The 13,597-nt window shown below is 38.2% G+C and overlaps 1 protein-coding gene across 2 annotated transcripts in view; it reads left to right on the top strand.

Annotated features, from left to right (window-relative positions):
- LOC150082042 (ubiquitin-like protein 3) overlaps positions 1–13,597 on the top strand; it is a 269,809-nt gene that overhangs the window by 220,678 nt on the left and 35,534 nt on the right. For both annotated transcript variants that reach the window (XM_090379931.1, XM_090379930.1), the window contains exon 3: positions 3,823–3,909. In XM_090379931.1, coding sequence (XP_090236057.1) covers positions 3,823–3,909 — 87 coding nt within the window. The remainder of the gene's footprint in view (positions 1–3,822; positions 3,910–13,597) is intronic.

The raw sequence follows: 13,597 nt of genomic DNA, 5'->3' as shown, positions 1-13,597 counted from the left end.
GGAACAAGTACAGAGAAGGGCAACAAGATTAGTGAATGGAACAAAGGGTTGCTCTTACGAAGAAAGCTTAAGTTTTGCAAATTACAGTGTCTGCCAACTAGGCACTGGCAAGGTAATCTGATAGAGGTGTATAAAGCCTTGAATGGTTTGAGCATGCTCAATCCTGATAGAATTCTTCCTCTTGCTCATAATATTCACCTGAGAGGGCATAAATTCAAATTGAGGAAAGACAGATGTAAGATAGATGTGGGGAAATTTGCCTTTAGCCAGTGGGTAGTTGGTTGGTGGAATAGACTTCTATTCCTTGTTGTGGAAGTTGATAGCCTAAATAAATTTAAGGCTCAGCTAGACAGGTATTTCGAACGAACGGAGGGGTGAAATGGGAGTGGTTTTTTTTTTTTTTTTCCCCGGTGATGCTGCATAAGCATGCTTTCTTGCATCATATGCCTCTACTAATGCTAATGCTAAACTTTTGTGTTTTATATATGTCAATGTAGAACCGCTTTCAATTTTTTGTTTTTTTTTCAGAGTCAGAGTAGCATTGTCATCTTTGAATGTAATGTTGTGTTTGTGTAGATGATTTCACAGTCCTGTTGTGGAACCTCCTTTGCACTCTATAGTGATGGAATATTGAGAACAGCGAGCAGAATGCTAATCGGTTTTTTTAAAATAATTCCATACTTCTGATTTCTTTGACTGCATCTTGAAAAACCCCTAAAATAATTTTAAATAAATTAATATAATAAAATATGACTGATATAAATTGAAACTCTTCCAAAAAAATTAAACGGAAAATAATCAAGGACTAATAAATGATCTTGTTGGGATATGCAAACATATTCACTGCAGTCAAAATGTCTAATGCATTTATTATATATTTGATAATAAAACAACACCACTGTCGTATAATAAAAACAAATCATATCATATATCATTATAAATATAAAACAAAGAAACTATTTTAGATCTATTTTTGTGTATAAATATTCACTGTCATTCGATTATTTATTTTTTATTTGTTATCTCTTAAAAGATATTGAAACATGACAGCGACACTTGTAGCATTGAGCAACAGTATAACATAAAATATGCACTCTTTCAGAAAATTATGTTATCAAAAGCTACAATCTTGTCAGTTGTGCAGTAGAGTACCATTCAAATTTTATAATGCACCAAAAAAAGGAAATAACCGGTTACTGGACATTAATAACTAGTTATCGAATAGTTATAAATCTGCTCAAATAACTGGTTTCGGTTATAAACCAGTTTTACATCTCTAATCAATAGTTATACCATTCATATCTAGTGGACTAATGTGATTCAACCTCTTCCTTTTAATGTTTACTTATGTAAAGAAGTCTTTGCTACTTTTCTTTGCATTCTTTGCTAGAGACTTTTTTCAATCTGCCTTAGTTTGCCTAACCCTCTTCATGACTTGATTGTAGATTACTTTATTCCTACTGTTTGAGTCTGTATACCCTCATAATTTATACACATTCATGTATTTTACTTCTCTGCCACTAGTTTCATCAGTTCATCTGACATCCATTTAGGTTAAAAATCCTTGAACACTATCTCTTAGTTAGTACAAAATGCCTAGTAGCTTATACAATTACTTCCCAGAATTCTTCCCCATTGAGAATTTGCTGTTTGTAATGCCATCAGTTGGTCCCACTGAATAGAATTTAAAAATTGTCCAAGACCATTGTAGTCACGTTTACAAAGGCAAAATCTCTTCCCTTTACCCTTGACAGTAGTTGCACCTTTAAGTAAATTCCACATAATACACTGTGCTCACTTTCACCTAGTGGTTCTTTTATATGTAAATTCTTAATGCCTGAAGATTCATTAATAATAATTAGATCAGAAGGACTGTTTCTCTCCTTGCCTCTCTAACTAGTGTAGAAAATAGCCATCCAATAAAACTATAAAATTCCTCCTACTTTGTGAATGACCAACCCTCAAATTCTAGTCATTATTTGGAAAGTTAAAATACTTCATTATAAGACATTCTGATTAACTAGCTCACTCTGTTTGTCTTTATAGTTTTTGTTATTCTTATCACAGTAATTTGTTCTATAACACACTTCCACTTGCATTTTTGTTTTCCCAGTGCTTATGTCACAACAAACTGACTAAATATCGTGCTTATTTACCGCCATCAACTGGGTGTACTGCCCGAGATTCTATGCACTTCTTAATCAAGAGCACGACTCCTCTTTTCCTCCTGTCCTGTCTGTCCTCTTTGTACACAATGTACTCTCCATATTCAAATTCTACATCCCTTATGTGTGAGTGATACCATGTCGTAGATAACCCTAGTTTCCACATTTGATGACTTAACCAGTACTCCAAATTCATTAAGTTCATTAACTATATTCCTAGCATTAGTGTACATGCAACATTGCTGTTTTTATGCTTAGTAACCCTAACACAGCCCATGTATTTTCTTGCTCCATGAAGACCTCCAACAGGTCTTGTAATTCCTGACAGCTTGCTTTCCAGGCTGCTGATTATCCCAATAGAAGTAGTGCAAGAATCACTTATACCTTTGTCTGCAGCTGTTGTTATTCCATTAGCCTGTATATCCCCCCCCCATCCAAGCCAGCAGTTTTTTGACCCATCTACATTGCCTTGATAGCATCAGCAAATATTTTTATGCCCCTTCATGTGTATGCCATCTTTGTTGAAACAGTCACATGTTGACAAGCACATACCATATTGAGAAAAATTCTACCCATGAGCCTTGCACAATCTCTCTCTTGGGCAAAATTGTAGACACTTTAAAATTTAATCTTAACTTGTGACCTCTTTCTTAACATTGCTCTGTATTTGTTAAATAAATCATCAGATCTCTTATTCTTAATATTGTTAGTACCAATGAATACAACAACATAACCCTTTAGGCCCTTAAAAAATAGCTGCCCTACAACATCAACTTTTGTCCGTGGCAAGATTTACCCTTGTCCTCTTTCACCTATCCATATTACAAAATATATTTCCTGTTTCCCCAACAACTTTATAGCACACAATGGGATACAACAGCAACAAATTAAATGTAGTTACATTAATCTTATGGAAAAATGAGCTCACTGCTCTGATTAATTAGTTAACAGTGTTAAGCAGGTGGGGAGGATTGTTCTGTGTTACTACGTATCCAAAATCTAGTAACGAACTATTAACAATTTCCAAAGTTAGCAACTAAAACATGTATCAGATAATTAACAGATATACACCAAAAAATGAGAGTTAGCTATTGACTAATTACCATCAGAAAATTACAGAAATTGTTATTACTGGTTTGCATATGTCACTTTGCAACTTCAGCTAGTGCTTGTTTTGTTGCATTGAAAAAGGGATGTGCCATGCACCCAGGGAATAGTTTCATAAAGCTGCATTATGCCCATGGTATTTTCACTGTGGTGGTGGTGGTGGTGGTGGTTGGTAGCAGAATAGTTTGGATTTATTTTTTAGGACTTGACATAGGCATACTTGCTGTACATGGAACCATTTTCTTTTTTTAAATATAAATTTGATTTGCAAGTTAATTGCTCTAAATACCCTTCAAATCTGTCTTATTAAAAAAAAAAATTGCTTTTAGTGTGTGAAGAGAACTTTAATATAATACTTCAATGTAGTAATTAATGCTACAATTAGGATAATTTGCCACATTAATTTCATGAAATCTGCATTCCCTCCCCTTACCTACAATAGACCTGGAGACTGTCTTTATAGTAAAGTTAACTGTTTTTATGCTATATGGTTGTTATTTATATTTATTGCATGTGACTATGTTTTTTTAAAACATACTTGTTATTCCAGAATGGCTTGAAGAAGCAGTAGCCAAAGCAGATATTTTGCGGTTAATATATCAAGGAAGGTTTCTCCACGGAAATGTTACTCTTGGAGGTACGTAATTAGTTGATAGTCTCTTTTCAGTTTTGAATGATAAAAGTTTTTTTGAACTTAGTTATGAATAAAGGATTATAAAGTAGTACATAACACCTATTATACTTATTTAAAATTGCTGATTTAGCAGCAGTTTTTTTTAGAGCTACATTATTGCACATATTATTACATTACAAAATTAATTCTGTGTATCATACTTGACATTGTGCCAGCACTTTACAGCAATAGACTTGATTAACACTATCAATTTTCCCTGTCACGATGTCAGTCACAGCATGAGTTTGTGGTATACAGCTTTGAATGAGTGCTTTGCAGTATGTTAAATACTTGCTTATGGCATGCAGCCATTAATTGTTACAGTGGTTTTCCAGTTTACATTTTATTGAAATTACAATGTGAATGGCACTTTTTTTGTAATTACAGCCACTCCCCAACTTACGTAAGGGTTGCATTCTGCAGAACTCAATGTAAGTCGGAATTTTCCCAATGCTTGTGCAGCACACGCAGCTGTGCTCACTGAATTGATTGAATCATAAAATAAATGTTAGATGAACATGTAAATAGAATTATTTATTGTATTTATTCAATTTTTTATCTCATGCGCAGGAAAAATTACAAAAGCATACAATTTAAATAATTATAAAATTACAAAAAAAGAGAGGAGACAGGCATAACATCAGTAAGTTTTACCTCTTGAGCATCGTTGCCAGACTCGGCGTCTTCAGCTGATAAGTATGCTGCTGCGGAAGTTGAGGGCTATGGAGATTTAGAAGGGGTCGGCCGCTCAACCTTACAAAAGAATATATTAATGGATGACTGGACGGTGGCTTTTTTATTTTCATCGTAGATTTCTTTGTAGCAAGCATGTCATTCACCCTTCTGTTAATTTTAAGAATCGTTCGCTATCAGGATTCATCTTCTCAAACCTAGCCATTGCCGATGCAATTTCACAAAATGCCATTGCCATCTCTTTGATGATGAAGCATCTCTGCACCTCATTTGGTTCATCTTGAGCTTTGTCAACATTTTATTCTTTCACTATCACTGCCTGCGAGTCAGTGATAGTGAAAGACTGCCTGCAGGTCAGTGACAGTAGTCACATGCAATAAATATAAATTAAGTTCTTCGTTAGATAATTCCTTCTCTTCTTCCTCTATTAATTCCTCCATGTCTTTGGCGTCAACTTCCAACGGAAGTAGCTCTACAACCTTTACAATCTTATCTGTAATCTCTTCATATGATTCATCTTTTTCAAATCCTTTGAAGCCTTTTACATGTCATGGGCATATTTTCTTCCATGTGCCATTTAAACAACTTTTAGTCATTTCCACCCAGGCCTTATTAATGTTTAAGATGGCTGGGAAAATATTGTAAGACTTCCAAAAGTCTCTTAACATAAAATGTTTTGCATAAATGGTATGCTTTTAAATTTGAAATAACACCCTGGTTGGATGAGTGAAGTCCTATTTGGCTGTAGAAATATGACTCTCACATTCGAATTGAAATCATCTAGATGTGTAGGATGTCCAGGAGCATTATCTATCTAATAGAAGCAAAATCTTGAAAGGAATGTCGTTGTCTTTATAGTATTTTTCAACCTCAGGAATGAAGCAGCATTTAAACGAATCCTCAAAGAGAGAGATATTGTTATTCATGCTCTCTAGTTCGATCGGAACTGCATGAGTAGGGTGGCTTTATTGATGCCCTTAAATGCACGAGGATTTCCAGAATGGTACACAAGCAGTGGTTTTAATCTGTAATCTCCTGCTGCATTAGACCCAAGCAAGAGCGTGGCCCTATCTTTTGATGCCTTGAAACCTGCCATTGTCTTTTCTTCTTTGGCAATGTAGGTTCGATCCAGCATTTTTTCCTAATACAGAGCAGTCTTGTCAACGTTAAAAATTTACTGCTTTGAATAGTGCCTTCATCAATAATTTTTTCCAACACATCACAAAAATTTTCTGCAGCTGCAGAATTTGCAATGGCAACTTCACTGCATACTTTAACGTTGTGGAAACCAGCGCGATGCTTGAACCTATTAAACCACCTGTTGCTTGCCATGAACTTGGGTTGGGATTTGCTGTACTTATCCTTAATATCTTCATAAATATTTGTTGGTTTTGCTTCAATGGTCATTAGACTCAGGGGTGCTTGCTATTAAATCTAATTTTCCATCCATATTATTAATAGCTTTTCCATCTTTGATACAGCACCTGAATGCTGTTTTGTGATTACTATTGATCTTAAGTGCATTGATCCTTTCACATGTTCTTTTATACTCGCACTGCCCTTTAAAACAGTATCTTCAAATAGGCCTCTGGGATTGGGAATATTCATGTTCACAATAACTGTACAATCCTACACCACCCGTTATTAAATAAATTAGAGCTGTGTTGTATTAAGATAATAGTGATAAAAATTAAATGAAATAAATAGAATGAATAATATAATTACACCTGATAAAATTGATAAAATAAGATACCTGTCTGTACAATAAAAATATACAATTTTAAAATACAATAAAATAAAATAGAACAATGTAGATAAAATACCGAAGCTTTCAGAGGCATCCGCCTTCTTTTTCAACAGTGAAGCTTATCGTACAGTACATCCTTAAATATCAGCAGGCTCACAGTTCACAGCACGTGTTTCTACAGGAGCATGGGCAGTATTCTCCCCATGTGCACTGGAACCGGAAATGGCTTGGAGCATGCCAGGTGGAACCGTTCATCCCGTCCAAAAACCACAGCTTTGAAGAGGGGATTAATGTGGATTACCCGGTCTCTATTAACAGTGTTGCTCACAGAGGAGCAAATCCGCAAGCTCTCGAGCCACTTGTGGTCCCAAAATCTCTGTGTCCGGTCGACGATAAGATAACAGCTTCGTCAGGAAAGATTTGATGGTGCTCCTCCCAAAAATGCTCTGCTGTGGCAAAGCATTTTTGGGAGGAGCACCATTCGCGGCCTTTATTGCACTGGTATGCTCTCCCATGTGATCTTTAAACCGACACTTTCTTTCACCAACAAAACATTCCCTGCAGTCTGGGAATTTTATCTCATTTACGACCCCACTTACACATTCCATAGTTATGGGGTCCTTAACCTGTGACACAACTGTGTGCAACCTCCACCCTGGTAGCGGCACACAGTGTGTCTGGCAATCAAACAACACCCAAGTTATACACTTAGTTAGGCCCGGATAGTAGGGAATGTATGCAGTGGCAAAGGATGTAAATAATAAATAAATAAATGGCTCTACATCCCTGCCCCACTTCTCGGATACGTTTATCTATGATTCTCTGGGGGTCGCTGCATTTTCTGAGTTCTGCTGTGACATGTTTAGTTTCTTCTTTTCTATCCTTGGATGTGCTGCAATGGGACCCAGCCCTATTCAGTAATGCCCTAATGATGCTGATCATGTGATAGTTGGCTTGTGCTGTATTGTAATGTGTGTATTGGCCCCGGCACACGAGTTTCCTATACATACTGGTTTTCACTCTAGGGCCTTCCCTATGTACCAACACTTCAAGGAAAGGGAGATTCCCTCTACTTCTACCTCCGAGGTGAACTGAATAAACGGGTAGAAGCTATTGAGGAAACCAAGCACTTCATCCTCTCTCCCCCTCCGAATAATTGAAAATGTATCGTCGACATATCGTTTCCATGCTCGCATGGGGATTGATTTGATATTTATTAGTTAAAGCAGTCCCAGCTAACCAGTGGCAACCCCGCTGTCAGTTACACATAATTTAGCAGTACTCTTATATACTCCCTCTCCTGTTTGCCCAAGTACAGGGAGGGAAAAAACCTGATATGGCCAAAAAAGATTGATGTGAACAAACCGAGAATAATCAAATTACATAAAAAATAAATATACATATAATTAAATTTCAGACAAAGTCCAAACTTCATTCAAAAGAGCTACATCTGTTCACAGTCTGTTGGAAAGCCAGCAGTGCCAGGAGCTGCCGAGAACAGAAATGCCAGCACAAGGAACTGAAGTTGCAGACTCAGGCATCCATGATTTCACAGAACTTTAGGTAATTCGGCACTACACCATACCGTATTACAAAATCCAAGGCTTCCAGATGCAGAAGAGTCTTTCGCCTAAGAAATATTGCAGTTGCAAAGGCTTGGAAACCCAAGAAGTTCTCCTGTTTATCAACTAGATCTGTCTTGCAGCCTTCTGCCATAAGATTGAGATTACTAACCCGAGATACCAATTCAATTCGTAGATCGCTATACTCCTGACAGTTGTACATAATATGTTCCCATGATTCTCTTTCAGCACAATGGCAACTAGATGTTTCAGTTATTCCTAAATCATGCAACTTTGCATTAATCGAACCATGACCAGTCAATAAGAACATAGCTTGTAAGTTTGGGGCAAACCATTTGAGTTTTATCGAGTCTGCATTTCTTAAATCTGGGAAAAATTTTTGTGTAATCAGCCTTTTATCACAAACACTCCAACGCTCTTGCCAGACTTTTACCAAAGCATCCCAGATTCTTGCCCTTTCCTTCCTGGGATCTACCAAGATGTCCACCTCTGTATTCAGAAAAGAACAGGGAATGCCACAGTGGATGAAATAAGCCAATGCACAATTAGCATTAGCAAGGGCACATGATGCAAGAAAGCAATCTTATATAGCATCAGCCAAAAAAAAAAAAAAGAAAAAGAAAAAAAAAAAAAACACACACACCCTTCTCATTTCACCCATCCACTCGCTTAAAAAGTTAGTCTTGTTCTGCCTTAAATCTGTTTAAGGTATCAACTTCTACAACAGATGGAAGTTTGTTCCAGCAGTCAACCACCTGCTGGGCAAAGGCAAACTTCCTCACATCTATCCTATAACAGTTTCTCCTCAATTTGAATTTCTGCCCTCTCAGGCGATTATTCTGAGCAAGAGGAAGAATCCCATCACCATTGAGCATGTAGCACCTCCATTGCCAAGTGGGCAGGAGCAGCAGTGCATAGCACACGCTTCTTGATTAGACCGGGGGTCTAGCCAATGACCACCAAGTACAGAGGACACGGAAGGTCAAGAAATAACCACCGCATATCCCCGGAACAATATGGCCTTAGATGCTAATGCTCCTAAAAACCAAATAACAATAACAACATTAAGCATGCTCAAACCATTCAAGGCTTTACACACCTCAATTAGATCACATTGCAGGTGCCTAGTCTCCAGACACTGTAATTTGCAAAACTTAAAGGCGCCTCCGTATTCAGGTGGGAAGGAGCAGCAGTGCTAGCACACGCTTCTTGATTAAACCGAGGTTCGAGCCCATCACCACCAAATACGGAAGATGCGGAAATGTCAGGGAATGACCACCGCATATCCCAGAGCAATATGGCCTTAGTTGCTAATGCTCCTAAAAACCAAATAACAAACAAAACAAAAAAAAAAAAAAAAAAATCTTTCTTAAAATGAGGCCTCCAGACCTGTATACACGATTTCACAGAAATGGTCAGGCCAAGGTGTGGCCTGACCATTGCCTTATACAAGGGGATAATCACCTCCTTATCCCTGTTAGAAAAATTCCTGTATATCATTGACAAGACACCATGAGCTACTCTTGCAGACCATCTGCACTTCTCAGAAAACTTCATATCTGCCTGCACAATTACCTCCAGGTCCTTTTCATTCTCTACACTGTCAGTGTAGTAGCACGCAGTTGATACTTTACTCTGGGTTTACTATTTCCCATATGCAGTACTTTACATTTGTCAATGTTAAACTTCATTTGCCACCTCTCAGCCCATCTGCTCAACTTTTCTAGATCCTGTTGCAGCGTCGTACTATCATTAACAACCCTGCCGACCTTCGTATCATCTGCATATACCACTAAGCGTGATATACCAATATCAATATCATTGATGAATACAAAAAACAACAGTGGACCCAACACTAAACCCCGGGGGACTCCATTAATAACATTAGTCCACAAAGAGCAGTGTCCATTGATTACCACTCTCTGTCTTCTCCCACTCAACCATCCCTTTATCCATAGCAGCAATTTGCCTCCAATGCCACACTGCTCCAATTTGTGCAGCAGTCTTCCATGTGCAACAGTATCAAAAGCCTTTTTAAGATCCAAATATATGATATCAAAACTATTCTTTCCATCCAGTTCCTTTGTGACTACATCATAGTATCCAATCAAATTGTCAGACAAGACTCCCCTTAACAAATCCATGCTGTGTCTGAGCTATAACTGAAGTCTTGTCTAGCTTCAGGTGGTAGATGACTTTCATCAACCGGTGAAATACCACCACTTTGCTTATTGGAGGCTTGAAGTGGTGAAACCCATGTTTAGTCTCTAGAGCAAAGTTTCTGGCATCCCCCTCCCCCCATACTTATCCTTCAACTCATGCACGGTACTAAGTACTATAGGTTTTGATACCTTTCGTGTTTGGGGTTTTCATAAAAAAAAAAAAAAATGATCCTGCAATACTTCTTTAACCAGTGCCTCCATTAATTTCCCTGGAACAGAAGTTAAACTAACAGGTCTGTAATTACCTGTGTCTCCCTTTGATCCTCCTTTGTGGATTGGGGTCATATTTGCACATCTCCAGTCCACGGGTACCTCTTCTGAGTCCAAGGAAGCTCTCATAATTATGGCTAAGGGTTTGCTTACTTCCTTTGCTGCCTCCTTTAATATAACTGGATAGATTCCATCCATCCCTGCAGCGCCTCCGTAGCCAGGTGGGAAGGAGCAGCAGTGCGTAGCACATGTTTCTTGATTAGACCGGGGTTCGAGCCCATCACCACCAAATACGAAGGATGCGGAAAGGTCAGGGAATGACCACCGCATATCCTGGAGCAATATGGCCTTAGTTGCTAATGCTCCTAAAAAAAAAAAACCAAATAACAACAACAAAAATAACCAAATCCATCCCTGGTGCTTTTCTTATGTTTATCTTCAACAATTTCTCCTCCACTTTACTCTCAGCTATTACAAGATTATCTAGCTTAATGCCAGAGTTTAATACATCTGTGGCATTTCCCTCCCTGAATAACTCCTCATGTGTGAATGTAGATGCAAAATATTCATTTAGTTTGTTAGCTACCTGAGCAGCAGGATCATCAACAGTTGAACCATTGATATCAAGTGGACCAATCTGATTCATCCCCTTCCTTCTAGAGTTTACAGAAGTAAAGAACTCTTTGCTGTTTTTATTTGCATTCTTTGCAAAGATTTCTCGTAATCTGCCTTTGCCTGCCTAACCTCCTTTATGACTTGGTTACAGACCAGTTTATATCTATCATACGCTTCTGTGTCACCTGTTAATTTAAATGTATCCCATCCATTTTTCTTCTCTGCCACATGTCTAATTAGTTCATCTGACCTCCATTTAGACCTAAATCTTGAGGAATATTTCTTAGTTTGCATGTAAAACCTAGTAGCTTCCAAGATTAATTCTTTGAAAACCTCCCATTTTGAATTTGCTGTTGGTAACATCATCAGTTGTCACACCGTATAGAATTTAAATACTTTCTCAGACCACCGCAGTCACCTTTCCAAAAGCGGGGTTCAAGCCCGTGGCCACCAGATATGGAGGATGCGGAAAGGTCAGGGAATGACCACCGCATATCCTCGGAGCAATATGGCCTTAGTTGCTCATGCTCCTAAAAACCAAATAACAACATTTACGAAAGCAAAAACCCTTCCTTTTACCCCTCATGGTAGTTACCTCTTTGAGTAAATCCCACTTCAGCACACTGTGATCACTGCTACCTATTGTTCCTTTTTCTGCAGATTCTTAATGCATGAAGAATCACTACTGATAACCAGATCAAGAGTATTACTCCCTCTAATAGCCTCCTGAACATGCTGCTGTAGAAAACAGTCATCCAATAAATCCACAAAAGCCTTGCTAGTGTGTGAGTGACCAACCCACAATTTCCAGTCAATCTCTGGGAAATTAAAATCCACCATTATAAGACACTCTGATTTACAGGCCCACTCTATTTCTCTGCACAATTGCTCATTATACTGATCAGATTCATTAGGCCTATAACGCACACCTACTCTCATTTTTCCTTTCCCAGTGCTTAGATCACACCGAACAGATTTAACATTGCATTGTCCACCAACATCAGTTGGATGCACTTCCTTAGATTTTATGTGTTTCTTAACCAACAGCATAACCCCTCTTCCCTTCCTGTCCTGTCTCTCCTTTCTGTACACATTGTACTCTTCAAATTCCAATTCTGCGCTGCTTATGTCTTTGTGACACCACGTCTCTGATATCCCAACAATAGTACCAATTATAGTATCAATTTTCGCTATCTAATTTTCCATTAAACCTTACGCTATCTAGATCGGGTATACGTTGTATCATATAACAATGGCGGCAAGTTACAAACGGGAAATCTACGGACACAAGGTATTAATTACTTTCAAAATCAAGCTATCTAAATTCAAAATGAACCACGGAGCTTGACTAGGTCTATAAGCTACTTATAGAAAATAATAGAATACACCAAATGCAGATCAATAGGCAATTTTCCAGTCACAACCTGCAAAGCTGGGGTCGGCACAGTTCTGCATGCCATGCACATCCTAAGGAGCATTACTCTTTGAATGGAACTGAGATTTCTATAAATACTTTTCCACTTACACGCTCAAACCAAATTGGTGCACCATATGTTACCATGGGGATAAATACATATTCATATAGCAAGTTCAGCATCTTACCTTTTATTCCCCAGTCAACTCTAGTGATTCGAGTAATCATCCCAATAAATTTCCTCAACCTTTTCTGATAGATAAGTAACATGTGAGTTGAAAGTCAAAGATCCGTCAACCATAATGCCTAGATATTTTAATTACCTTGCCGATTTTAGACTTGACCCATTCATTCGCACAACTGGGAGTCTTCTACTCAAAAAGTGACCCTTGGAGATTATTGTCCTTATTTTTGTTCCTGATACAGTCAGTTTATATAACCTACACCAGTTATTAAGTTCAAGCAAAACCTTCTGCGACCTGGTTTCTAGTTGCATCCGTGAATTTCCTTTGGTAAGCAGCACAAGATCATCGGCATATGCCACCATCTCTGTATGCTCGAAGTCCCTATGCAATCAGTCCTCCAAAACTAGGTTCCACATTAGTGGTCCAAAAACCGATCATTGTGGGCATCCCCTGGTCACCTCTCTTGCAATAGTACCAACCGACGGCTTAACAGTCACTGTACGGTGCATGAAGCAATCCTTTACCACCCGAAAAATCTTAGTTAAACAGCCTGCAAGTCTCAGCATCACGAGAACTCTGCTCCATTGAACGGAGTCAAAAGCTCCCTCAAAGTCAATAAAGATTTCAAGGACATACTTACTGTTCGACAAGTAATATATAGTTTTGCAATGCCCAAAGCGCATCTTCTGTTCCACAACCTGGAGTAAACCCATATTTTCTGCCAGCCTAGCTTAATTTTTTTCTATGATGCACTATGATGCAGCCACAAAAGAACTGGATGCAGGAAATAACTTTGATATTATTTATTTGGATCTTAGAAAGGCTTTTGATACTGTTGCACATGGAAGACTGCTGCACAAATTGGAGCAGTGTGGCATTGGAGGCAAATTGCTGCTATGGATAAAGGGGTGGTTGAGGGGAAGAAAACTGAGAGTGGTAAACAATGAACACTGCTCATCGTGGATTAGTGTTATTAGTGGAGT

The sequence above is a fragment of the Mastigoproctus giganteus genome, chromosome 8, assembly GCF_048544385.1.
Source record: "Mastigoproctus giganteus isolate SK-2022 chromosome 8, ASM4854438v1, whole genome shotgun sequence".
Taxonomy (NCBI): Eukaryota; Metazoa; Arthropoda; class Arachnida; order Uropygi; family Thelyphonidae; genus Mastigoproctus; species Mastigoproctus giganteus.
This window is presented reverse-complemented; position numbering and strand designations above follow the sequence as displayed.